General features: G+C 43.7%; 1 protein-coding gene across 5 annotated transcripts in view; it reads left to right on the top strand.

Annotated features, from left to right (window-relative positions):
• The window catches only part of znf462 (zinc finger protein 462), a 104,996-nt gene that overhangs the window by 52,932 nt on the left and 24,517 nt on the right, over positions 1-27,547 (top strand). For all 5 annotated transcript variants that reach the window (XM_020530366.2, XM_048595013.1, XM_048595014.1 and 2 more), the window contains 3 exons: positions 1,415-7,236; positions 15,981-16,154; positions 23,448-23,713. In XM_020530366.2, the coding sequence (XP_020385955.1) occupies positions 1,415-7,236; positions 15,981-16,154; positions 23,448-23,713 (6,262 nt within the window). The remainder of the gene's footprint in view (positions 1-1,414; positions 7,237-15,980; positions 16,155-23,447; positions 23,714-27,547) is intronic.

Below are 27,547 nucleotides of genomic sequence, written 5' to 3'. Positions count from 1 at the left end.
GTGGGAGGAAACCGGAGCACCCGGAGGAAGCGCAAGCTGACACGGGGTGAATGTGCAAACGTCACACAGACAGTCGCACACAGGTGGAATTGGACCCGGGTCCCTAGTGCTGTGAGGCAGCAGTGCTAACCACTGAGCCACTGCGCTGCCCCATTGTGGCTAACTGCAGACCCAAAAGTGTTGAATAAGACACACAACCACTCCACCCACCTTTTTTTCAAATTTGTTCAAGGGATGAAAGTGTAGCTGGCTAGGACAGCATTTATTATCCATTGCCATTTGGGAAAGTGGTGTTTGAACAACTGGAGTCCACTGTGCTTTTTTTTTTCTGTAGTGGCTTGAGACAACTGAAAGGCATATTTGATCATTCAGAGGGCTGTGAAGATTCAATTACATTAATGTGGGTCTTGAGACACATAGGAGGGGAGATGGTGCCATCATAGTAATGTCGGTGATGGCATCATAGTAATGTCACTGGACTATCAATCTTGAGCCTCAGACTAATATTCTGGGGACATGGCTTTGAATCCCACTGTGACATGTGCCAAAATTTGAATTCAGTTAAACTCTGGAATAATAAGTTGACCTAGTGTCAACTGTGCAGATTCTCATTGCAAAAAAAAACCACATTTTGTTCACTAATGCCCTTTTAGGAAAGGAAATCTGCCATCCTTATTTGGTTTAGTCTACTTGTGACTCCAGACCCATAGCAATGTGGTTGACTTTTAACTGCCCTCTGGACAATTAGGACGGGCAGTCATCGCTGATCTAGGCACCCGCATTCGCATGAATGAAGGAAAGAAAAGTAGACTGGGCAAAGATGACCTTTTTGACCGTCATTCTATTTTTTACACAAGTCTCCTCTTGCCCCATTTCATGTAACCCTGTCAACGTGTGAGATAATTTTCTGGAATTAACATAAAGCCAGAACGTAGCAAAGGCAGTTTTTATTTTTCACATCTCTATTTGAGATTTGCCTATAGTAAAATTCTTGCTATAGAATCGTACTGATCCAGTCTGAGCTACTTGAAGGGATGGATGAACCAGAATTGCTAATTCCCAAAAGGAAATTGGAGAAATACCAGATTTTCTTTTTAGGAACAACTTGGACGGAGGGCAGTGGAGTGGGGAACTAAATGGGCAACTCTTTCCAAGTGTCAGCCCAGTAAAATAAAGGGCTGTGTGGCCTTCGCTTGACACTTTGTTTAGAAAAGTGCAAGTAAATTTCCTTGTTCAGCGAAATTCATTAAGAGTATCCTCTGGTATTGTTATTACCACTGCTGCCATTCATGATTGATCCCTGTGTAACGAAGGAATGCAAATAAAAGTAGCATTTATTGTTAATCTCTAGTTTACCATGTGCCAGAATGTGTGTTAAATTTTGATAATGTCTCCTTCTTTTTCTTTTTTAAAGCCCAAAATTCCTTTCATCCTGGCTCTTCCAGTTTTGCCGGTAACAGCCCATCAGTTCTATTCAGTCATCATGTTGACCAGCAGTCAAGACCTGCCAATAAGTTTTTTCAGTGCAAGTACTGTGTCCGCTACTTTCGATCCAGGAATCTTCTTAGTGAACATACGAGGAAGATCCATGGTCAGGTTGAAGGGCCATCGTTTGGTGGAGAGACGTCAGACATGGCCCCGCCTCCTCCTCCTTCCAGTTACCACGTGCTCTTGCATGAAGGTTTCGGCAAAGTCTTTGCCTGCCGGTATTGCACCTACAAAAGTCCCCGACGGGCACGGATCATCAAGCACCAGAAGCTGTGCCATAGGTCCGCCACTAAGGTGCAGGAGACAGTGGGCGATGTGCCAATGGATGCAGTGGAGCGCAGCATCCTGGAAGCACAGGTGAAGCCCTTAACCAAGTCGAGGGGCAGCTTCTGCTGTGAGTGGTGTGGCTACCACACCTCCAGGAGAGAACGCTGGTGTGACCATTTGATGAAGAAACATCGAAATCTTTTGGCCCAGGGTTTGGTAAAGATCATTTCGTCCCTGAGGCAGCAGCAGTCTGGTTCCAATGGAAGTCCCACAAAACCCCAACAGAAGGATGTTCAGCAGGCATCTCCTAATTCTAATTACCTGCCAATGAAGATGACAGAGAGGGAAATGCAGCCTTCTCAATACCCTGCTCTGAAAGGCTCTATGGGAGGTTCTGCAATGAAGCCAGCTCCTGCTGCTGTACCAAGGTTTGCTCCCATTAAAATAAAGTTCCCCTTTCCTAAAATGAAACCCAAAGCTAGCCCCGATCCTGGTGAAGCTGGAGTGACTGGGAGATCCTCCTATGGAATGGGAGACCTGAATGTGGTCAATTCCGGTTTGGAGTCCAGTTTGTTAAGTGACGATCGGAGCAGTTCTGATGAGGATGAGCAACAGGACATGGAGGAGCTGGACTCTCTGGCATCCCAGAGCTCGGAAGGCTCCGGGAAAAAGCTGTTGACCATTGGCAACACAAAGCTGCTGGAAACCAAGGGAATTCCTTTCCGGAAGTACATGAACAGGTTCCAGTGTCCCTTCTGCTCGTTCCTTACGATGCATCGTCGTAGTATCTCACGTCACATCGAGAACATTCATTTATCAGGCCGGACCATCGTCCATAAGTGTAACCTTTGCCCTTTCACCTGCACCACTGCCCAGAAACTGGTGACCCATAAGCAATCCCATTCCTCAGAGTGGGACACAGTGAGCTTGCAGAATAGCACCCCAGCTCCTTTGAACGACAGCTTAGTGACGGTGGATGCGAATCCAAGCCAAGTGGTCAACGGAGAAAAACCAGCCCTGATAGGGGATTCGAAACAGCAATATCCTTACAAGTGTACCATGTGCAACTATTCTACAGTCACTCTGAAGGGGCTACGAGTACACCAGCAGCATAAGCATTCATTCTGTGACAATGCCTTGCTGTCAACTAATGAGGAGGCAGCTGATACATTACAGGATACAGAAGCGCCACAGTTTGAAGCCCTCCCATCACCAGGTATTGTGAAAACTCAGACCTCAATCCTTGGATCAACATCCAAAAATTCTTTTCTGTTTAAGAAAGGCAAGAGGTTGGTGACAGACAGTCCGCTAGACCTGTCTCCAGCCAAGAAACGCACAAGAATCGACGAGATAGCAAACAATTTACAGAGTAAAATCAGCCAGGCCAACCAGCAAGCTAGCGAGGTGGAATCGGTGATTGCAGTCGAGGAGGAGGAGGAGGAGGAAGAAGAGGAAGAGGAAGACGAGGAGGAAGAGGAAGAGGAGGAGGAGGAGGAGGATGTGGAAGTGGAATTGGATGTAGATGGCAATCTGGATGAGGAGCAAGGGAAGACTGATCATTTGATGGAGATGCAGAATTACACTTATGGTGGCCACCAAATGTGGGTTGAAGGAAATGATGGAATACGTGAAGAGGCTTCTTATGGGACTTTGGAGCAGGATTATTCTGTCAGCAACAGTGCTGAGATTGAATTGACTCTTTCTGATGATGAAGATTTTTATGGCAGCTCCAATTCAACGGGACAGGGTGACGGAACATCGCGCAAGCAGGGTGGGAATGCAGCTTACAAAAAAACAAACTCAGAAAATAGGGATACCCTTCAGGAAAATTCAGAGGCAGCTGAAGACTCTGGTAAGATTTACTATTGCAAGCACTGCAACTTCAGTAACAAAGTGGCACGCAGTGTGAGCACCCATTATCAGCGCATGCATCCTTACATCAAATACAGCTTCAGGTACATTGAAGATCCAACAGATCACAGTGCAGTCTACCGCTGCCTTGAATGTTTCGTAGAGTATGCGGAATTTGAAGATTTGCGCCAGCATTACGCTCAGTTCCATCCCGAAGCTCAGAATATCCTAAACTTTCATCAAGCCAACTTGACGTACAGGTGCCGCTTTTGTTCTTACACCAGCCCGAATGTTCGCAGCCTCATGCCTCACTACCAAAGAATGCATCCAACCGTGAAGATTAACAACTCCATGATATTCTCCAGTTATGTGGTCCAGCAAACCAATGAGGTCAATGCAGAGTCCCAGACTCTGAGAGAAATCCTTAACTCTGGTGTGAAGAATATCGGGACATCCACTCCACTATCTCAGCGTGTTGCTCCCTCCAGCCCTTCGAACATGAACTCGCCCAAGAGCGTGAGCCCTAAGCAGGGCGAAGCGTCCATGATCAGTGCTGTCGTGTACAGTTGTGATGTCTGTTCATTTTCAAGCCCAAACATGCATTCAGTCCTGGTCCATTATCAGAGAAAGCACCCAGAGGAAAAGGCATCCTATTTTCGAATTCAGAAGACAATGCGTGTGGTTTCTGTCCAGAATCCTGCAATTGGTGCTCCTAATGTTGAGATGAGTTCTACGTCACTGGCAAATGACCCTCCTGTCACTCCTCAGCCAGTCGAATTTGAGCAGTTGTATTACTGCAAGCATTGTGTATATAGCAACCGCTCGGTTGTTGGTGTCCTTGTCCATTACCAGAAAAGGCATCCAGAGGTTAAGGTAACGGCAAAATACATCAAGCATGCACCTCCAACTCCAGCTCTGAAGAAGACAATGGAAGAGCTGCAGATTACACCCGCAAGACCACTGATGACAAAGCCACTGAGTCATGGTAACAAGAGCAGTTTTGATTCCGGGGAGCTAAGTTCCAAGTTGGGAGAGAAGGGCGAGGGAGAGCTGATGTTCTTTTGCCAGCACTGCAACTATGGGAATCGAACGGTTAAGGGGGTGGTCATTCACTACCGTAAGAAGCACCGTGACATCAAGGCGACAGCTGAGCTGGTCCGCCAGCACACGGCAGCAGTGAGAAGCCAGCGGGAGAGGGCGACCAACAACCAGGCAGGTGCCAGTGTGCCAACAGCCAGTGTGCAACAAGAGACGGATGGTGAGCAACTGCGGTTCTTCAAGTGCCGGCATTGCTCCTACACTGCCCATTACCTGTACGCTGTAAAGAAGCACCTGAGGAAGCAGCATCCAAGCGTAAAGGCTACCGTCACCACCATTCTGCGGTGGGCATTTCAAGATGGGGTGGTGAGTGCTGGCTATCACTGTGAATGGTGTATTTACTCGCATCAGGAACCCAGTGGGTTATTAATACACTACCAGAAGAGACACCCAGAACATCCTGTCGATTACACTTATATCTCCAGCAAACTTTGGGCTGGTCCGGATCCTTCAGCCAACCCGTCCCAGATTGCTGTCATTGACCTCAAACACTACAAATGCAGAGATTGCGTGTTTGAAGCTGCCTCGATCTGGGACATCACAAACCACTATCAGGCCATGCATCCCTGGGCTGTGAGTGGCGATGAATCCGTGCTGCTTGACATTATCCTTGGGAAAGACACGTTGGAGCAAAACAACCCGACTGCACATGATTACTCCGCTCTGGATTCCTCGAGCATTCCCGAATCCAATCCTGTTGAGGATGAGATGACCTCAAAACGCTCCGTTTCTTCTCCAATTAACCCTCCCTCCAGTGTGCCTACAAATGCTGCCCCCAGCACGTCTCCATACCAATGTAAGATTTGTAAATCCGAGTACAACAACTTACATGGTCTTTTAACCCACTATGGCAAAAAGCACCCAGGTGTAAAGGTGAAGGCAGCTGAGTTTGCCCTGGAAAAAGATGAGAAGCCCAGCACTCTGTATAAATGCAGACATTGTCCATATGTTAACACACGTATCCATGGCGTCCTGACACACTACCAGAAGCGGCACCCTTCTATAAAGGTCACTGCTGACGACTTTATGAATGAGGCTGAGAGGCTCCCGGATGGACAGAACAATGATTTGGAAGAGATGACCAAAGTTCCAAAGCAAGGATTTGGTGCCTACAGATGTAAGCTGTGTTCATATGCACATGGCTCCTTGGAAAAACTTAAGGTTCACTATGAGAAGTACCATAGGCAGCCAGCCATCGACATGTTCACTGATTCTGTGACTGAGACAGTTGAGCCTGAGGAATTAAATACCTCTGAAGAATATAAAGATGACTGCCAAAAAGTAACTGAAGCGAGTGACTCCCCTCCTGGGATTTCTCCATTTCTAAGTGGCTGTTCAGATCTTAGTACTTTATTTAAATGTCAACTGTGCAAATATTTCTGCTCCTCCAGAAAGGGCATTGCCAGACACTACCGTAATAAGCACAACAATGTCCGAGCCCAACCAGAAGGCAAGAACAATATGTTCAGATGTGCCTTGTGTGCGTACACTCACCCGCTCCGCAAAGGGTTGGCTGCTCACTACCAAAAGCGCCACGATATTGATTCATACTACACTCATTGCCTGGCTGCCTCTAAAACAATGATCAACAAGAAACCAGAAAAGCTCATCCTTCCTGTCGAGTCCAAGCCAGAGTCTCCGCCCCTGAGCGAGGAGCTCAGGAGGGCAGTGGAGAAGAAAAAGTGTTCACTCTGCTCATTCCAAACGTACACAAAAAAGGGTCTAGTATCCCATTACATGAAGCGACACCCGGGAGTCTACCCGCGCAAGCAATATGTGAGCAAATATAATGGTTATTTCACTGTTGTGTATTCTGATGACAAGGAGGAGTGTGATGTAAAGAATGAGGTACCTGCTATTGACGCTACTGGAATGACTAATGGACGAAAGAGTGAATGGCTCCCCTTCAAGTGTGTGAAGTGCTTCAAACTCTCATTCAACACACCAGAGCTGCTTTGCATGCATTATACGGACTATCACAGTCGGGACCTGAAACTGGACTTCACATTGCTTCCTGGCAGTACTCGCTCGCACAGTCCCACCTACGAGTGCAACCACTGCTCCAATAAGATCCTCAGCACATTTGAACTGAGTGTTCATCTCATGGAGCACAATGAGTGCTTCAGTAGACGAGCAAAGCTGCACCGTGAAAAGATGAAGGTGCTTGGGGAAGAGCAACCTGAAGAAAATCACCCTAAAGCGGATGATCACCCTGAAGACGATCTTCCCAAAGGCAACGATTACCCTGAAGCATATCCACTTAAAGGGAAAGATCATTCAGAAGAAGATACATCTAAAGGAAATGATTTGCTTAGAGAGGACAATAACGCTAAAGAAGATTTACTGAAAGAAAATTTGCTGAAAGGGGAAGAAACCACAAAAGAAGATCCATTTAAAGGGGAAAGCCACCCTGAAGTTGATGATCATCTTAAAGAGGACCAGCACCCAGAAGAAAAGGAAGAAGATGCTAAAGAGGAGGAACTAAAAGAGGAGAAACCAGAATCTACAGAAGTAGATAGTGACAAGAATCAGGTGTGTTGGGCACTGAACATTTGCATGCAATGCTTGTATAATACTGCGCATCATGACATAAATGCCACTTTCTGCAAACTATTTCACAAGATAAACTTCTTTTAAAGGCAGAGATTCATAGTAGAAAATTTAAGATAGCAGCATAACTGATCATTGTAACTTGGTATTTGCAACCATCTAAAGTATTAAGGGATGTGAGAAGTACAGAAGGGAAATGTATTAAGTGAAGCTATGACTGTCCTGACCTCTTGAGAATTAAACAGCGAAGAACTCTGAATATTAGACTTCAGTAGCTACCAGATTAGCTGTGTGCAATATATTGTAATTTTTCTTGCATTATCAGTATTGGATAATGTTGTCATCTCAACCTGTTGATATAAATGAATGCGTTTGTCAGACCCACCCTTAAGACAGTTGAACTTTGTCCCAAGGATGGTTAGATTTCTTGTAGGGAGCTTCACTCTGACAGTCCTGTCTGTGTCACAAACCTCTTCTCTACCTGCATCCTCTTTCCATTTCTTTCCTCAATCACTTTCTTGAAATGTGTTTTGCTCTTTTCCCAGTTTTCTGATGTTCATCAGTACTCCAAGGAATGAGGGTTGATGTTAGTGGATTGCACCTTGAGTAAAATGTTGAGAGACGTTGAGATTACATCACAAGTCAAGCTATTTGGTCCAACTGGCATTTTCCAATTTTGTGCTCGAAAAACGCATCTCCCACTCCATTTCACCCTATTATCATACCCTTCTATTCTTTACTATCCTTCATGTTTAACTATCTTATCCTTAAATGTATCTGCACTACTACCTCAACCACGCCCTGTGGTAGTGAGTTCCACATTCTCCTCATTCTCTGGTTAGAGGTTTTTTTTTCTGAATTCCCTCTCAGATTTATTATCTGATATTTACAACTCCAGTTTTGGGTAGCCCTAAAAATGGGTCTCTGTATCGATCCTGTCAAAGTAGCCCATAACCCGGATGTCCTACTACAGTCTTGGTTCTGTTGTGTGACTATCTGCTTGATGAACCTTGAGGCTGTCCTATTGCAAATTTTTTTAAAAATGCAGCATGGTCATTATTCACCTGCATTTAAGAGATGCTGCAAATTTGATACGTGCAAATTTCGACTCAAGTGAGTTGAAATATTCAGAACTTGCCCCAGCCTTGAAGGTGTGCAGAGCTGTTTATTTTGTATAGGGGAAGAAAGAAACCTGCATCACATAACTTGAGCATATTCAGAAGTGCTTTAGTGCCAGTAAAGTATTTTTGTAACGTAGTCAGTGTTGTAATGTAGGAAACTTGGCAGCCAACTCGTCCAAAGCAGCATTCCAGGAACCATAATGACCCCAATAACCTTTGTTGGTTGAGGGATAAATGTTGGCTAGGAACACTGGGGATAACATCCTTTCCTCTTTTTGTTTATAATGGTGCCATGGAATTATTTTACACCCAGTTGAGGGCAGGTGACAGTAGAGAAAGTTTTTAGTGTCTCCCTGGGAATGATTTTGTGACCTTGTGTTCAGGTCTCTGGGATGGTATTTGAACCTTAATCTGTGCTATAACTACTGAGACATAGCTGACACGGTGGTCTGTCACATTTATGCCTTATCTCCTTTATATGCTTATCGGAAGTGTGGTAGAGGAAGTTAAGACACAGATCAGCCATGAGCCTTTAAACAGTACAACAGGCTGCAGGGACTTAAATGGCTGCTGACACATGGTTTTTCTTTTTCATTTCCATATCATCTGCTCATCTTTCTCCCACTTTTCCTCTTCTCATTTTGCCCCAGGGTGACTTCCCAGCTGTTCTCTGTTTATGAGGGCCTCCTGGATTCAATGACGCCTCACCTTTTACATTAATTTGTTAACTCTATCTCTTTCTGACTCTGGCCATTTTTTTGTAAGTAGCATTTTTAACAACTGTTTACCAAAGCAGAATTAGGTTCAAGACTTTTGAAATCACCAAGTCCTCTATCACCTTCGATCTGTTTATCCATATTTCCTGATCAAGAAGATTGTCTTCTAGAATTTGGGAACAAGTTCTAGAAGACTGTCTTCTCGAACTTGTTCCTAAATTCTGTCTTTGCCTCTTATTGCTGTTTACAGGGCACCTCAACCCTCTGTTAACCAGCCATATCTTGTTTGGCACATTAAATCTTAAAGAATCCTTTGCTGCTTCCATAAGGCCAGTTGCTGCTTTCACTCTTCTGGCTCTCCTGATCCTGATACTGTAGCTGGCTTGAGAGAAGTCTTTCATTGCTCCTTTCCCGTTCCTCCCCCCCCCCTCCCTTCAACTTTAGTCAGATCTGATACAACATTCCATTTGCAGTAACCTGCACTGTCTGTTCTTTCTCTTTTTTTTAAAAAAGAGATTTGGCCTTTCATTTCATACCTGACTATCCGATTGGCCTGAAGTGTCCGGTGCCAAATTTAATTTACTGCCCATGCACTTATTAACATCGCAAACATAACTTGCATCAAAATGATGGTCGAGTTGCTGTCTTCTTGGCCCTCTGAGCAGCTGCTCCTTTTGGGGTTTTGCCAGAACTGTCATTCCAAAGGCAGTTTTTTTCCTCAACCTTCCTTTTATCTTTCCAATTGTTAGCTTTTTTGGTTTGGTCCAGTTTAGTGTTTTTTATTCCCCCCCTCCGTTTCTGATGACCTTGCTGAAGATCCATCCGTTGTCACTTTATTTTTCTCTTTCTTTGACCAACATCAGTTTCTATTCCTGCCATGTAGGTTGCATGTTGCACGCTGTCTGGATTCCACGCTTTGAATTCCAGTAAGGGCTCGATATGATCCCGCAAACTTATCCCTGACCTGGATCTTTTTTTCTGTTCAATCTCTCATTCTGAATCCACTAATACCTTAGTCCTGGCAGTTTTCAGTTGACCTCATAATCTGTTGATCTTTTTTGAGGGAGAGCATTCTAGTCTCCCACTAGCCTTTGTGTGAAGGAGTGCTTCCTGGTATTATCACTGAATGCCATGTCATAATTTTTTTAATGCATTATTCTGCTCCTTTGGTTGAGGAGCAGGGGCAAAAATGATATGTTTCTCTTTCATAATCCATCAATTCTTTTAAGTCAATTTAAACACTTCAACTCACAGGATCAGTTTTTCATCATAATACTTGAGGAATTACAAGCCACCTTAAGCAAACTGTTCCTGTGACATAGTCCTTTCATCCCCTGGTATAATTCTTGCGAATTGGCACGGCACTTCCCTTGCAAGGACATTATATCTTTCCTGAGGACTAGGGAAGGCAATGGTGTGGTGGTAATGTCACTGGGCTAGCAATGCAGACTCACCTCCCCAACCTGGCTCCAGGCTAAAGTTCTGGGGCGTGAGTTAGAGTCCCACCATGGTAGATGTTGAAACGTGAATTCAGTAAATATCTGGAATTAAGGCACACCGAGTTGCACCCATACAACCACGGTCGATTGCTTTAAAGACCTGTCTCATTCACTAATGCTCTTCAGGGAAGAAAAGCTGCCATCCTTATTTGGTCTGTTGACTCTTGTCTGCCCTGTGAAATGACCCTAGCCAGCCACTCGAGTTCAAGGACAATTCGAAATGGACAAAAAATACTGACCTTGCCCGTGACAACCACATCTGGAGCAAAAAAAAATCTGTTTTGTAACTAATACTGTTTCTGTTTTGCTGTGCATCAAACAGAACCCTGGAGTCTTGTTGTCGTCTTATTTTCCTCTCTTTTTTTATATGAACAAATTGTGTTTTGCTGTTTTCCACTTGCTTCTAATTCATTCCTAATGTTGCATCTTAAAATATCCAGTAGAAGTAACTTCACCAACACTTTTGAAAGGGAATACGTTTGTAGGGCTATGGGGAAAGCAAGAGGGAGAAAAGTGGGACTCTTAGCTCATTCAAATCACAGGTACAGTGGATGGATTGGACTCCTGGGCTATACCAATTCTGTTTTAGGCTGTACATTAAATAGTAAATTGACCAGGGAAAAAGTAAATCTGAGAGAGTACTCATTACGAGTAAGAAAAGTGCAAATGAGTTTTTAATCCTGTTGGATACAAAGCTAAAGAACAAACAGGTTAGTTGGAAGAATCAGTGGAGAGTGTAGTGCTGAGAAGATCAGTGTAAAGCTTGTGAATTCTTTGCTCTCCATTAATCACATGAAAAATATGTGGCAATATGCCAGACCTTGTAATCTGGTCTCTTGAGGCATCCACATACAGTAGCATCTATTGAAAGTCAAGGAAACTGAGAAAGTGCTTATTTGGAGATGAGACCTTTTGAAACTGAGTGAAGTATTGGGTTCCAGTGACAGGCGTGGCAAAATCTTACAAAGTACAGGATGAAATGGGAATATTTCAAAAAGCATGGAGGAGAGAAAATACAGAAATACCAATCGACATAACCCATCATGCTTTCCCTTGTACTTGATGGCTGGACAATCCTGTCAAAACTTTTTCATTTTCCCCACTCCCTCTTTTTGCACACACCTGCCACCATATATACCATTTCATCTCCAGAAAGAAGCAGTAGGGGAAGAGACGGTGCCAATAATAGAAAAAGATACTCTGTAAAATTCCTCATTGATTCCCGGAGAAGACCTGTCCAGGAGATCAGATGGATAGACTCTATATAAGGCCAATGACTTTCGCTGTGATGTCTCCGCAAGGAACTGGTTCACCTCCCTCTTGGAGACAGAGATCTAGCACCCACCATACCAGCTAACAACTCAATATAATAGCTCACTAGTTTGTGAAAAAGGAGAACTACCCAACATCCAATCTGTTTCTCTTCTTACACGATTTCAAATAATATCTCTTGGTCTTCTTCAATCTGTTGAAATGGAATACCAGTTAGGGGTACTGTCCACCCCTTTCATTACTTCATGGAGCAACTCTTAAGTCTACACTGTAGTATGAATAGAGCCAGAACGTTTGGTTTATCTAAAGTTCTTTTAAGCTAGGAATCATTCTTTGTAGATCTCCTCTAGATTGTTTCCAAGATCACTTAATAAATCATCATTTGAAAGTGCGAAGTCTGATCTCGGTATTCTACTTACAGTCTGATCACCAAGGTGAGATGTGTTGTAAGGATAATTAAACCCACATGATTTGGTCAAGAGCAATATAAATTCCACACAATTCCAATATTTTGAATGTAATTTTAATACTGTATGTTGTTTAGACCGTCAAGTTTGAGGGTGAATACCAGTGGCTGTAGAAAAGTATCTAAGACCTGTTATCATCAGAACGAGAATGGTGTGGCAGTGGCAGAAGAGCAGTCATTGGATTCTTGAACTTTTTAAAAATTTGTTCATAGAGCATGGGTGTCACTAGCTGGGCCAGCAGTTATTGCCCATCTCTTATTACCCTTGAGAAGGTGATGGTGAGCTGCTTTCGTGAACCGATGTGGTCCTTGGGCTGTAGTTACACCATGGTGCAGTTGGGGAGGGAGCATCAGGATTTTGACCAGCCACAGTGGAGGAACAGTGATAAAGATGGTGGATAACTTGGAGGGGAACTTGCAAGTAGTGGTGTTGCTATGCATTTGATGCTTGAATTTCTGGTTGTGTGAGGAAGTGGTTGGAGATGAAGGATTATGATGGAGAAGCCTTTGGCCAGTGGGCCATGTTGTATTTGCCTAGCAACTGGTGGCCTGCCATTGCCACAACAGTCTTTGGCCTTGGAGTTCACTCATGGCTTGGGGAATGAGAAAACAGCAGATGCTAACGTGTTCTCACAAACCCAAATTCAGTCACATTAAGGGGTGGCATGGTGGCTCAGTGGTTAGCGCTGCTGCCTTACAGTGCCAGGGACCTGGGTTCAATTCCACCCTCAACTGACTGTCTGTGTGGAGTTTGTATGTTCTCCCTGTGCCTGCGTGGATTTCTACTAGGTGCTCCAGTTTCCTCCCACTGTCCAAACTTGTGCAAGTTTGGTGGATTGGCCATGCTAAATTACCCATCGTGTTCAGTGATGTGTAGGTTAGGTGCATTAGCCATGGGAAATGCAGAGTTACTGGGATAGGGTAGGGGATGGATCTGGGTGGGATGCTGTTTGGAGGGTCGTTGGGCCGAACGGCCTGTTTCCATACTGTAGGGATTCTATGGACTTGAATATGCTGAACAAAGTTGGATTTTTAAACTATCCTCTGCTCGATGTTTTTTTTCATATCAAGGATTACTTTCATACCTTGTGACTTTTAATATTGTGATTGGCTTCTGAGCTTCGGTCACTTGGGTGAAGTGAGTACCAGCTGTGGTTTTTGGGGGAACACTATCTTCGCAATAAATGTCTGTGCCTTTACTAAATCTAGGCTGATCCTTTTGGCGAAATGCTGAGGGACTGCTTCCCTGTCAGAGATGCCGGCTTTCAGATGAGAACTTAATGTGAAGTTCTGTCTTCCCTTGCAGGTGGATGTAAAAGATCCCAACAAGGCTATTTTGAAGAAGAGTGGGGAAAGTCTTCACTGGTGTTTAGGTATTGGCTGAGGGATCAATAGGAATGTCTAGCCATTGTTGTTTACAGGATCTTGCTGTGTACAAATTGTGTGAGGTGTTAGATTGTGTTGAGGCAAAGCTTAGTCAAAGGAATTTACACTTAAGCAAGGATGAATATCTAATGTAGACCTTGCGTAAAATAATGTATATTGGTGTGAAGACAATAGCTAACTAGATACAAGTGTAATGGCGATAAAAGTTGGAGGTTTTTTTTGGCATGGTGAAATTATTGCCCCATTGGTACCAGCTCAGAACATATTTGGGGGCGTGTGATTCTAGTGATGGAGCGATTATGCTTTAAAAGGAATTTATGAAATCACATGCACAACATTGAATCCCATTCTTATATGGTAATTTGCAGATTGAGCCTCAAAACATCAAGGAAGGTGTAGAAACTGGAAGCTGATATTGGGAGGGTGTTATGAAACCTGGGTAAACATCTTTTGAGATTGGATGGGAGAAAACTGCGATTAAATCTTTGGAGATGTGATCTGAGGTTTTGTTTGAAAGAACATTGTGACAGAATTGCTGCATTAGTAATAAAGTGAAAATGCCTATTTTTGAATGTTAATGAAGTGGCAGTTTTATTTTTGGATCCATGTACCTGCTGAGCAGATTGCACCTCCAGGCGTGACAGTAGAACAGAAATAAAAAGTCCAGGTTAATGAGAAGTTGGAAATGATTCTCAAAAATATTTGTGCACAATGCAAATCCTAAAGAATTGTGAGAGCATTGTCTGAAATGAGTTTTCAAAAGTTTTGTTTTATTCATTAACGTGATGAGGGCATCACTGGCTAGGCCAGCATTTATTGCCCGTCCCAAATTGCCCAGAGGCAATTGCTGTGGGTCTGGAGTTGTATGTTGGCCAGACCAGGTAAGGATGGCAGTGTCCTTTCCTAAAGGACATTAGTGAACCAGATGGGTTTTCCCCGACAATCAACAATGGGTTCATGGTCATTGTTAGACTCTTAATTCCAGATTTTTTTAAAAATTAAATTCAAATTCCATCAACTGCCATGGTGGGATTCAAACTTGGTTCCCCAGAACATTATCTGTGTCTCAGGATTGACAGCCCAGCAATAAGACCACTAGGCTATCACCTACCCCTGTAATTCTCTTTTGCAAATTAGAATGCATTTGGCAAACGAGCAAATTCAATTTCCTTCCCAGAATAAATGAGGGCTCTTGGAGCTTTGCTTTTTTTTTAAGCTGTCAGATTTGCTCAACATGATGACCTTCTGACAGAGCTCTTAGGTAACTATGCTCCTCCTTTTCTGGTCTTTTTGCTCCAACATTGGTGGCTATACCTGCAGGTGCCTGGGCCCTAAACTTTCAAATTCCCTCCCTGACTCACTCTCTCCCGCTGTTAACTTGCCCTAAAGAACCACCTTGCCTGCTTTACAAATACTTTGTGGTCTGGTGTCAGATCTTGTTTGTTAATGACTACTCTGACTTGCCTTGGGACATCTTACTAGGTTAAAGATAGTAGATAGATGCAGGCTATTGTTAACATGGGAGTTCTATGACTCATGAGATGCTGATGTACTTATGAAAACAGCAGTTCCCTTCTTCAAATGAAATGTTCACTTCATGAATTGAAACTTGGATGATTTGGCTGGGAGGCCAAAACTAAAAATGCAGTTGAATAAACCAAATATGTCAACTGTTAGTAGAATTGATACACCTCATGTTTATGCTTCCAAGTATTTCATACTGACAAATAAAGACTTGCATTTCTCTAGCACCTTTCATGACTTCAAGTCATGTCAGAGCACACCTTACACCTGTTTAAGCATTTTTGAAATATAGGGAACACGGTGACTAATTTTGGTCCCATGACCACTGTCATGACCATACAGTCTGTACTCGTGGTGTTAATTAAGGCATTGATATCGACTGGAACATTAAAGAGAATTCCCCAATGCTGTTTTGAAATTTGGCCATGGGACCTTTTTTAAATGCACCTGAGAGGGCAGATGAGGCCTCTTTTTCACATTTCATCTGAGGGACGGTCCCTTTGACAGTGCAGCTCTCCCTCAGTATGGCATTGGTTGTGTCAACCAAGATAATTGCTTAAGTTCTGGAGTTGGATTTGATCCCACAACCTTTTGATTCACTGAATGTGCTAGACGCTGAGTGACAACTGACACAAAACAAAAGGAAAGCCATTCAACACGGTTTGTTTTTCCTTTGATCCCCTGTGTCTGTCAATGTAAATCTGTAACTGTTCAATATTCATGTTTCTTCTTACTACTGCAGCTGAATGCTGTCCAGACGACAAGCTCCGTATCATTAGTTAAAGAGCGGAATGTCGTGGGGTACAGGTGCAGTTTCTGCTTCGAAGTTCATCCGACACCCAGAGCTATATCGAACCACCTTCGCAAGCATGTTGCCTTCGGCGAGACAATAGATACTGCTCGGAGTGGTGAGGAGGTGAGCTTTATTACTTGTACACTTGTTTATTTGTTTCATTTGGGTCCTTATGTGCTTCTCGATCTGAAACATGGAGTGACGGTGTAAGAAGTGTGGTAAAATTGTGTGATTTATAGAATTGACAATTTTTCTTACTGTTTCTATTTTGATGCATCTAATTCCAACCCCCTACCCCTCTTCCGCTGTTAAGTGTTTGTGACAAGAGAAGGCAACATGATTAAAATGATCAACACTGGTCTGTTCAGTCAACAGAAAGCTGCATTCAGCTAGGTCTGACCATCTGTCCTGTAGCGTAGGCTCTCATCTAACACCCCTTGGCTATGCTATCTTCAAACAATGGCTCATGTGCCTGATTGTTGATGCTAATAGGTTATCCCATAAATCAACTGAAAGATAGATGACGCGTGCTTTGGGGCACACTTTTAGAGGCAATAGATTGACTTTCCAAACTGAAAACTTTGTTTCACATTGCTACTCTTTCCCATCTATTAGCTTCTTATTTAGAAAAGGAAAGCTGTGCATATTAGATAACAAGGTACAGAGCTGGATAAACACAGCAGGCCAAGCAGCGTCAGAGGAGCAGGAAGGCTGACGTTTCAGGCCTAGACCCTCCTTCAGAGAAAAAAAAAGGGTCTAGGCCCAAAACGTCAGCCTGTTCATCCAGCTCTGCACCTTGTTATCTCAGATTCTTCAGCATCTGCAGTTCCTGCTATAGCTGTGCATATTACTTGTCTTTGGGTTTCTGTGCAGAATCGGAACAGTGGAAGGCTATTTAGATTCTCAAAGCTGTTCACCATTCATTGAAATCATGTGACATCAGTGACTTAACTCTATGTACCTGCCTTTGCCCCATGCCCCTTGATTCATTTAGATAACAAAAAAATCTCAGTTACAGATTTAAAATTAACAATTGATCCCAGCTCAATTGCCATGTGTGGAAAAGAGCTTCAAACTTCAACCAGCCTTGTGCTTAAGTTCATTCCTGAAAGGTTTAACTGTGATTTTAAAACCATGGACCAAAATTGGGTACTCCCTTCCTAACAGCATGATGGCTGTATCCACACCATGTGGACTCCAGTGACTCAAAAAGACGCTCACCACAAGGGAGAGGCAATGAATACTGGCCTCATCAGTGACACTAACATCTCTTGAAGATATGCAAATCCTGTAGTTCTCCACCCACCAAACAGCAGAAACAGTTTCTCCTTATCAGTTCCTGTTGCTATAATGGAAACTTTGATCAGGTTGCTCTTTAACCTTTTAGATAGCAAAGAATAAAACATGCATTAACCCACTTTTGATTAATTGTTTTTTGTGCAGGTTCTCTTACTTGTCCTTTTGTGATAATTCTGAGATGTACTTCTATCAGTCTGACTAATGTTCAAGTTGTCAGGCTTGTGGATGTTACTTTTCACTTTATTTGGGCTGAATTCAATATGAAGTTACCATTGATGAAAGGAGCTTTATGTAAACATTTTCCAAAAATTGACCATAAATAATAATAAGGCTAAGTTGTGTCAACTTGTGGGAGTTTTAGCAACTGACTCACAAAGACGGACAGGAGAGTAGTTGGAAATTGCTGACCTTGGAGAAGCCTTTCCACAAAGGTGAGTCCATCTTTGTGACTTGATTTTCCCTTCTCCCAATGTTACTTTAAATTTGACATGGTGTCCAAAGGGACCATCAGGCTTCCAGCAACTGTGATGATAGTAAACTGGGTAAGCAGCCACTTGCGTTGAAGTATACTCGTACAGCTTGCCAGGATGATATGAACACTGATTATTGTTCAGTTTGTTCTCATTTTACATAGCAAAATAAATAAATTAGACTATGCAAGGGATTAGGATAGAAGTTTAAATTTTTTTTAAGGTCGTGGAATTTTCATCATAATGCAGAAATTTGACCTTTCGGTTTGAGTACACGCACAATACTTTTACGAAGGGAGCTCCGAGATTTAGACCTAGTGACAGTGAAGGAATTTATATTTCCGAGTTAGGATGATGAATAGGTTGGAGGGGAACAAATATGTGGTTGTATAAAAACAGAAATTGCTGGAGAAACTCAGCAGGTCTGGCAGTATCTGTGGGAAGAAAATAGAGTTAAAATTTCAAGTCCGATGACTGTTCATTAGAATTATTAGTAGCAGGGAAACAGCAGTATTTATGCTGAAGCTGACATTTGTTGTTGGGTAGTGAAGTTGTTTGGTTAGGTGGAGATGGAGCCCAGAGAATGCAAAAGAGAGAGACCATGACCCCACCAGTGAGCATCAGGCTATTGTGTCCATGACTGTCACCAACCTCATCTCATGTGGGGATTTCCCCACGACAGCCTTCCAGCTCATCGTATCCATCCCCACACACCCCGCTTCTTCTTCCTCCTCAAAATTCACAAACAGGACTGTCCAGACAGACCCACTATTTCTGTCTGTTTCTGCCCCACGGAACTTATTTTCTTCCAACCTCAACTCGATTTTCTTCTTCCCTTTCCCAGTCCTTCCCCTGGATTCCTCTGATGCTTTACATCAGTTTTAGGATTTCCCATTCGTGGGCTCCAGCTGGCTCCTCTTTACCATGGATGTGCAATCTCTTTACACATCCATTCCCCATCAGGATGGTCTCGAGACTTTCTGCTTCTCTCCAGAAAAAGGGCCTGAACTGACCATATCCACCACCAGCCTCCTCCGTCTAGCCGAGCTCGTCCTCGCTTCGAACAACTTCTCCTTTTAACTCTTCTCACTTTAATCAGATCGAAGGGTGGCCATGAGCCCCAGTTATGCCTGGCTCTTTGTGGGTACATAGAACGTTCCTCGTTCCAGTTGTACTCTGGCCCCCACCCACGGTTCTTCCTCTGGCATAGTGATGACATAATCAGTGCTGCTTTCCATTTCTCATTGTGAACTGGAAAAGTTTATCAATTTTGCTTCCAGTTTCCACCCTGCCCACACCTTCACCTGACTCATCTTTGACTCCTCCCTTTCCTTCCTCGATATCTCTGCTTCCGTTTCGGGGATAGACTGGCCACCGTTATCCATTACAAACCCACTGACTCCCACAGTTACCTGGACTGTACATCCTCTCATCCTGTTTCCTATAAGGACTCTGTCCCATTGTCCCAGTGGTCTTTGTCGTATCTGATCTGATGATGCCACCTTCCACGGGGTTCTTCAGAAATGTCCACCTTCCTCGGCTGAGGATTCCCTGCCACCTTGATCAACAGGCTCCTCATTCGTGTTCGCCCCATCTACCGCACTTCTGCCCTCTTCTTTTCTTTTCTTTTCCCTTCCCTTCCTTTCCACAACAATGATGAGGTCCCCAGGATTCTCACTTACTGTCCTACCAGCCTTTGCATCGAAAGGATTGTAGGTTGCCATTTCTGTCACTTCCACTGGAATGCCACAACCAGCCACACATTCCCCTTCCTTCATTTGTTAGCATTCTGCAGGGACCATTCCCTCTTGCACACCTTGGTCCACTGCCAACACCTCCCCATTGATGCCTTCCCATGCAATCACAGAAACTGTAACACTGCCCATTTTCCTCCTCCCTCCTCACTGTCCAAGGTCCCTGACATCATTTCCAGGTGATCAGCGATTTTCCCATACTTCATTCAATCTAGTCTACTGCACGCGCTGTTGACCATGCTTTCCTTGCAGAACATCTGTCGTCTTCTGTTTTTAAAAAAAAAAAAGACCCTGAGCTTTCAGTTCCCTGCCACTTCAAAGCACCACCGTGTTCCCTGGCCAGCATTTCTGTTGGAGGCCTGCTGCAGGGTTTCAGTGAACCTCAGCGCAAGAAGAACAACAGATCATTTTTCGCTTGGGGACCCTGCAGTCTCTAGGACTCTACATCGAGTTCAATAGCTTTAGAGCCTGATTCCATCCTTCCATGTTTTTTACCCACCCTATACCAGGTCCTGTTATGATACACATAGCTTTTAACAGTCACCCATTCTCATGTACTCCTAGACCCATTATCACATTATATGGGTTTCATTCAGTACCCTTCACCCATTTTCTCATACTCTATTTATTATGAGTTTTCTTCTCTCTCTGTATTGTCCTTCTTGATGAAATTGGTCATGGGTTTGAAAGGTGCTGCCGAAGGAGACGCAGTGATAGTTTTGCAGTGCATCTTGAAGATATTGCACACTTTTTTGCTACTGTGCATTGGTGATGGAGGGACTGAATGCTTACGGATACAAACCATAGAAATGATACAGCACAGAAGGGTGCCATTTGGCCCATCTCATCCACACCAGCCCAATGACACCTGGATGACCTTTCTTGTCCCATCTTCCCCCACACGGCCCATAGCCCTATTTACAACCTTTAAGATGTGGATCCAGGAACGTTTTCAAAGGGTTTATGTGGAAGTGGTGCAAATCAAGCAGGCCGGTTTGCCGTGGCTGGTATCAAGCTTCGAGTGTTGTTGGAGCAACACTCATACCCACAAGTGGGGAGTATTCCATTGTCCTCTTGGACAGGATCTGGGGAGTCAGGAGATGAGTTACTTAATGCCATATTCCTAGCCTCGATCTGTACTTTTAGCTACAGTATTTACGTGGCCAGTCTAGTTCAGTGTCTGGTTGATGGTAAACCCCAGGATGTTTATAATGAGGGATTAAGTGATGCTAATGCCATTGCATGTCGGGGGGGTAATGATTTAGTCTGTCTTGATGGTCATTGCCTGGTACTTTTTTGGCACAAGTGTTATCTGTCAGCTCATGCCTGGATATTCTCTAGGTTTTGCTGCAGTGGCTACTTAAGAATGGTACAGGTCATGAATTCAACAAGATGTAACATTTTCAAGGCCTTTTAAGTGAGTCAAACAGAATTAGGGGTTCAAATTCTCCTCAGTTCACTGATTGCTCGTTAATTCCAGTCCGCAGAGACTTCAACAAATGCCCCTCGTGCAATCAATGACAGCAACTTGTGCATTTAACTGCACATGTGCACCTTCCAGATGTTATTGTCAGCTTCCGTGGTATAATGTACATGAACACTGCTAATTACTGCTGCAAAATCTGGGCCAGTATCTATCTAAAATCACTTACATGGAAAGACAGGAGAAGCCAGGATTGTATATCTTCAGGCAGCAATTGTTACGGGTGTTGAAAATTGAGGGATTCAATTGAGCAACTATGGAGAAAACACTTGCTTCCTGTGGCAAGTGGGTCAGTACACAGAGGTCATGGATTTACTGTAATTGACAAGAGAACCAGAGGGAAAATGGGACATTTCTTCAGAGGGTTTTTTTTTGTATTCGTTCACAGGATTTGGGTGTCACTGGCCGTCCCTAATTTCCAGAGGACACTTAAAAGTCAGTCACATTGCTGTGGACCTAGAGTCACATGTAGGCCAGACCAGCTAAGGATAGTAAATTGCCTTCCCTAAGGGACATTAAAAGGTTTTCCTGACAACCGATGACAGTTTTGTGGTCATTATTTGACTCCTGATTCCAGATTTTTATGGAATTCAAATTCCACCATCTGCCATGGTGGGATTTGAACTCGGGTCCCCAAAACATTACCTCGTTGTTAAGATCTTAAACAAATTACCTGAAAGAGTGATCAAATCAGCCATCATAGGAAATTGCTGCTTTTATTTTTGATCTCGGTCTATTTAAATTCATGTGCCGGAGAGGTAGGGTGACTTGTTCACTGTCTGACTGCGCAGTCCAGCTCTTAAATTGCACTGTTATACAGTTCAGCTACACATGCACAGTTAATCGTTTAAATACGTCATTAATCTCTGGAGACTTGGACAATCCTGAATAAATGTAATGGGTACAAGAATAAGTCACCCTTTATGTCAGATGTGGAATGCATGTTGGAACACTTCTGCCAGTGAGCAGCGCTCTCTGTTAGACACTGCACTGTTTAAACACAGGAAGACAGCGAATAAGATGTGTTTGTTTTTCATGGAATTCTCTAACACCTGTGACTATACGAGCTATGCAAGAGATGTTTTTAAACCCTCTGTGTACCCTAGAGTGAACTGCTTGTTGGTGCAGCTTGAGGTTGCAATTCAAATGGTGTAATTAGCACTAATATATCTGACTTGAGGTATGCACTGAATCCCAGCGATGTATTTTCAGATTGGAGCCATCATTATTGCAGCCGATAAGTTTTGATGCCATTCATTACATTCACTGAATAATTTGCCTTGAGTCCCTTGTTGGACAATGTCTTTCCAAAATCACATCACCAATGAGACCCAAACAATCAGCAGTAAATTACAATGCAACGAAAGGAAATTTGTTTTTATTGGAGAAATCTTTGTCCCTGGTGTTGACCAAGTCCTCCTGTCCCTCTGGTGCCCACTAGTGGTAGGAGGCTTCACTTTGAATCTGCAGGTTCCCTTTCCAGTAACACAGGACGCACACACAGGTACAGAAAAGAGGGAGGCTGTCATTCTGAATAACCACCTTCCCCACAGGCTTACCCTCACTGGATATGTTGACGGTGTCTTGGAGAGGTCCACTGGTTCTCTCATGTTACCCTCATCCCCCCTCCTCCTCACCCTCGCGCCCATCAAGTCGCCAAAGATCTGCAGCAGCAAGGTGGAAGCGTAGGCTGAAATAGACAGACTTCCATTCAAATCTGCATTACAGCTATTAATATACTTTACCCCCTGCCTCCTGCTCCCTTTTAAGTATTTATCCACTTCTCTTTTCTGAAGTTAATTGAATATGCTCCCAGAACCCTTTCAGGCAGCACTTTTCCAAATCACGTCAATTCACTGCATTTTTGTTCTTTATGTTGATTAAATATGCTCCTCCAGTTATTGACACCCCCTGCCATTAGAAACAGTTTCTCCCCATCTACTCTAAGAAAGTGCCTCGCAGCTTTAAAAACCTTGATTAAATCTCCCTGTAATCTCTTCCATTCCGGAACAAACCATTCCAGAGTGAACACTCCCAGCTTCTTTAGTCTCCCTAATTAACTGAATTTCCTCCTGGTTTCATTCACAAATGTTTGTACTTGGACAAAAACGTATCATTCGTTGACCCTTTGAACATCTTCCTGGGGTCAACTATCTAAGACTGAGGAGAAGCTTCACTATGTGGAGGTTTGTGAATCTGTGAAATTCTCTACCATCCATCCCATTGGACTGTATCTCCACCAATGTCTATAACAAAAAAGAATGAGATTTTTTGTATCCTTAAAGGAAGGAAGGTAATTGGGTACGGTGCAGGAAGGTGGAGTTGATGAAGAAGATCAGCTATGAGCTGTAGAGATGGTGGGGCTGTATTCCTGCTCCTATTTCTCATGTTTCTGTTCTTTTCCCAACAGGACAAAGATGGAGATAGCAATTCGATATGTTCGGCTGAAAAATCATTGGAGATGTTACCAGAGCAGCAGAGCTTGGAGGGAGAGGAAGATGCCCCTGGGGGGGATGCTACAATCGGAGGCTACCCCTGCAGTCAGTGTGATCGGATTCTCATGTCCTTGCAAGGCTTGCGTTCCCATGAAAGGAGTCACACAGCTTCTGCACTGTTTAGTCGTGAAGGCAAACATCACTGCCAGTACTGTTTGTTTGTTACTGCTTTCCGGCAGAAGTAAGTGAATGGTAGAGGTTATATTTCACTACGACTATACAGTAAGGACACGGACCATCAGGCCCAAAGGTGTTAATGCTTCCGCTGAGTGTCAGTGCAACTAGTGGAACTGCCTGAACTAGGGCTGGAATTGTGGTAGGATGATTTTTCACCAGGCAAGTCGAAAATACCACAGCTGCTATACTGTTAGACTGAAGTGGGCTCTGATGTGTTTACTGTTAGCTCTTGCAATGTGACTCGATTTCTTGAGTGAGAATTGATAACTTGGCACAACTGTATTTATGTAATTCATCATTTATCCATAATATATAACTTTTTTTAAAGCTCTGCTGTAACAATCCTCGAATCCTGACTTTGGGCTCCTTTTACCTTTTATAACAGCCCAGCAATTTCCATTTATTTAGCACCGTAATCCAATAAAAGAAGAACATTTGACACCTAGCCATGTAAGCATATGTAAGGACACGTGAGTGAAAGGTTGTTCAAAGGGATTTCCTTAGGAGCATCTCAAAGGAGCAGAGGTGATGAGATTTAGAGAGGGAACTCAACCTCTGGCAGCCAAAGTACCAATTATCAGGGATAACAAGGTGTAGAGCTGGATGAACACAGCAGGCCAACCAACATCAGAGGAGCAGGAAAGCTGACGTTTTGGGCCTAGACCCTTCTTCAGAAATGGGAGTGGGGGAAGGGGGTTCTGAAATAAATAGGGAGAGAGGGGAAGGCGGATAGAAGATGGATAAAGGAGAAGATAGGTGGAGAGGAGACAGACAGGTCAAAGAGGCAGGGATGGAGCCAGTAAAGGTGAGTGTAGGTGGGGAGTTAGGGAGGGGATAGGTCCGTCCAGGGAGGACGGACAGGTCAAGGGGGAAGGATGAGACTAGTAGATAGGAGATGGGGGTGGGGCTTGAGATAGGAGGAGGGGATGGGTGGGAGGAAGGACAGGTTAAGGAGGCGGGGACAAGCTGGGCTGGTTTTGGTATGCGGTTGGGGAAGGGGAGATTTTGAAGCTTGTGAAGTCCACATTGATACCATTGGGCTGCAGGGTTCCCAAGCGGAACATGAGGTGCTGTTCCTCCAACCTTCGGGTGGCATCGTTGTGGCACTGCAGGAGGCCCAGGATGAACATGTCGTCTGAGGAATGGGAGGGGGAGTTGAAATGGTTCGCGACTGGGAGGTGCAGTTGTTTAGTGCGAACTGAGCGTAGGTGTATCAGGGAACTAGTTTCTGATAATAGTTTACATGTTTTTATTTTGCATCACTGGCTGACATTAGATGAGTCTAGGCTTAGAACAAAGAACAATACAATGCAGGAACAGGCCCTTCGGCCCTCCAAGCCTGCGCCGACAGATTTTGCCCTTCCATACTAAAATCTTTTTCACTTGCAAGATCCATATCTCTCTATCCTCTTCCAATTTGTATATTAGCCCAGGTACTACTTGTATGGTGCTATTGTGTCTGCTTCCAGCATTTGCTTGAGCAACATGTTCCAGGCACTCACGACCCTTTGTCTGAAAAACTTGCCTCGCACCTCTTTTAAACTCCACCCCCCACCCCTGCACCTTGAACCTGTGTCCCCTAGTAATTGACCCCCCCACCCTGGCTACCTTAGGCATTGCAGTGAAAATAAACCCAGTCTATCCAACCTTTCTTCATAGTAAAATCCCTCAAACTTGGCAACGTCCTGGTAAACCTTTTCTGTACCCTCTCCAAAACATCGACATCCTTTTGGTAGTGTGGTGACCAGAACCGTACACAGTATTCCAAGTGTGGCGTAACTAAAGTTCTAGAAAGCTGCAGCATAACTTGTCTATCCTTATATTCCGTGCCTGTTCCAATGAAGGCAAGCATGCCATAGGTGTTTTTTACTACCTTATCTACCTGTGCTGCTACCTTTAGTGATCTATGGACCTGCACACCCAGATCCCTCTGCATATCAATACTCCTAAGGATTCTGCCATTCTTCATATAATTTCCACCTGTACTTGACCTTCCAAAATGCCTCACCTGACATTTGTCATTTAGGGTGGCACGGTGGCTCAGTGGTTAGCACTGCTGCCTCTCAGCACCAGAGACCCGGCTTCGATTCCACCCTCGGGCGACTGTCTGTGTGGAGTTTGCACATTCTCCCCGTGTCTGCATGGGTTTCCTCTGGGTGCTCCGGTTTCCTCCCACAGTCCAAAGATGTGCAGGTTAGGTGGATTGGCCACGCTAAATTGCCCGTTGTGTTCAGAGATGTGTAGATTAGGTGGGTTGTAGGGGATGGGTCTGGGTGGGATGCTGTCAGGATTGGTGTGGACGTGTTGGGCCGAAAGGCCTGTTTCCACATTGTAGGGATTCTAAATGCCATATGCCATTTTTCTGCCCATGCCTCCTCCAAGTCCTTTTGATGACATTGAGGGCCGTATCATTTTGTATCTATCAGCCTTTGCTTGTACAGATAAATGATCCATTCCATCAAGGGAAGGGAATACCTATGCAAGATTTGTCAGGGGGTAGGTCCATCTTTGATGCTTCTCTCAGACCCGTTTCTAATTGGAAGTGACAAATATGTTGAAGTGATTCCTTAAATCATCTCCTCGGTGTTATGTGGCTTTGTCACTTCTCAGAACACTCAAATCATCTATTTCACATTTGGCCTGACTTCCACCGAACACTTTCCCATAATACTGTGCCTGAGGGCACAAACTCATTGGCAAAATAGTAGGCTGATTTGATTTGGTCTTGTCCTTTTTGTGCTGATCGTTGTTGGAGTGTGACTCCTTTACCCCGTAGTACAGATATACCCAAGCTCAGCAAAATGTGAATCACAACGAAAGAAAGCTGTGTCGAGCATCAGTAAGACATGAACTAACCAAAACCAAAATGGGAGGGTGTTTTGAGAAATATTTTATGATCAACTCCAACTTGTCACCAAGAGTTGTAAAAGCACTCTGTTTCAAAATCATTATCTAATTTTATTCTATAACTTCAATTACTAAAGCTTTAGGTGTTACTTATCATACTGGTTAATTGATAACCTGTAATGTTAATTGTCTACTTATTTTTAACACGTTTAGATTTTTGCTCTCCTTTTTGACTGTAGTTTCAACCCTCAGCTTTGATTCTACATTGACGCTCGCATTCCACTCATTGTGTTTGCTTTTAGCCCAGAGCTTTTACGGTTTACTGGGCTGTTTAATAAGCATGTTCATTATGTTAGCTACTTATGAAGGGCTGGGGAGAGTAATTTTAAGGAGAGGAGAGTTAATGATGAACACTCCTGTACCTGTCGACTAATTTTCTTTTGGAATTTTATTGTTTAAATTGCCACAAGGCAATACTTTAGTGACAGTTGACCTCGCACATAAATTTTACATAAATTTAAAATTAGTACCCATTTCTGCTCCTCAGTTCTGTTGCCCTTTTGATGGGTTTTACTGCTCTTTACGAGTAAGATGATGTTAGACTCACCCAAAGGAGTAACTTAATGCATGCAGACCATCCACTGCTTCATAAAGTGGTTACAGCACAGAAAGGGAGGCCATTTGATCCATCATATCTATGCTGGCTCTTTGGAAGAGCAAGTCAACAAGTCTCTCTCACCTGTCTTTCCCTGCAGCGCGACAAGTTTGCCTTCACTTTCAGTAATTATCCATTTCTCTTTTGAAGCCCTTGGTTGATGCTACCTTGAGCACACCTTTTCAGGCCCATGTATTCCATGAAAAGATCCTATCCACTCACTCAGTGAAAACATTTTCCGTCATGTCTGCATCGCTTCTTAAATACGTGCCCTCTAATTCTCAATTATTTAACCAACAGAACAATTCCTTCATCAAAACCCCTCATGATCTTAAA

This window comes from Rhincodon typus, chromosome 3, assembly GCF_021869965.1.
Source record: "Rhincodon typus isolate 14 chromosome 3, sRhiTyp1.1, whole genome shotgun sequence".
NCBI classification, from domain to species: Eukaryota; Metazoa; Chordata; class Chondrichthyes; order Orectolobiformes; family Rhincodontidae; genus Rhincodon; species Rhincodon typus.
Note: the sequence above shows the minus strand (reverse complement) of the source record. Positions and strands in the feature narration are given on the sequence as shown.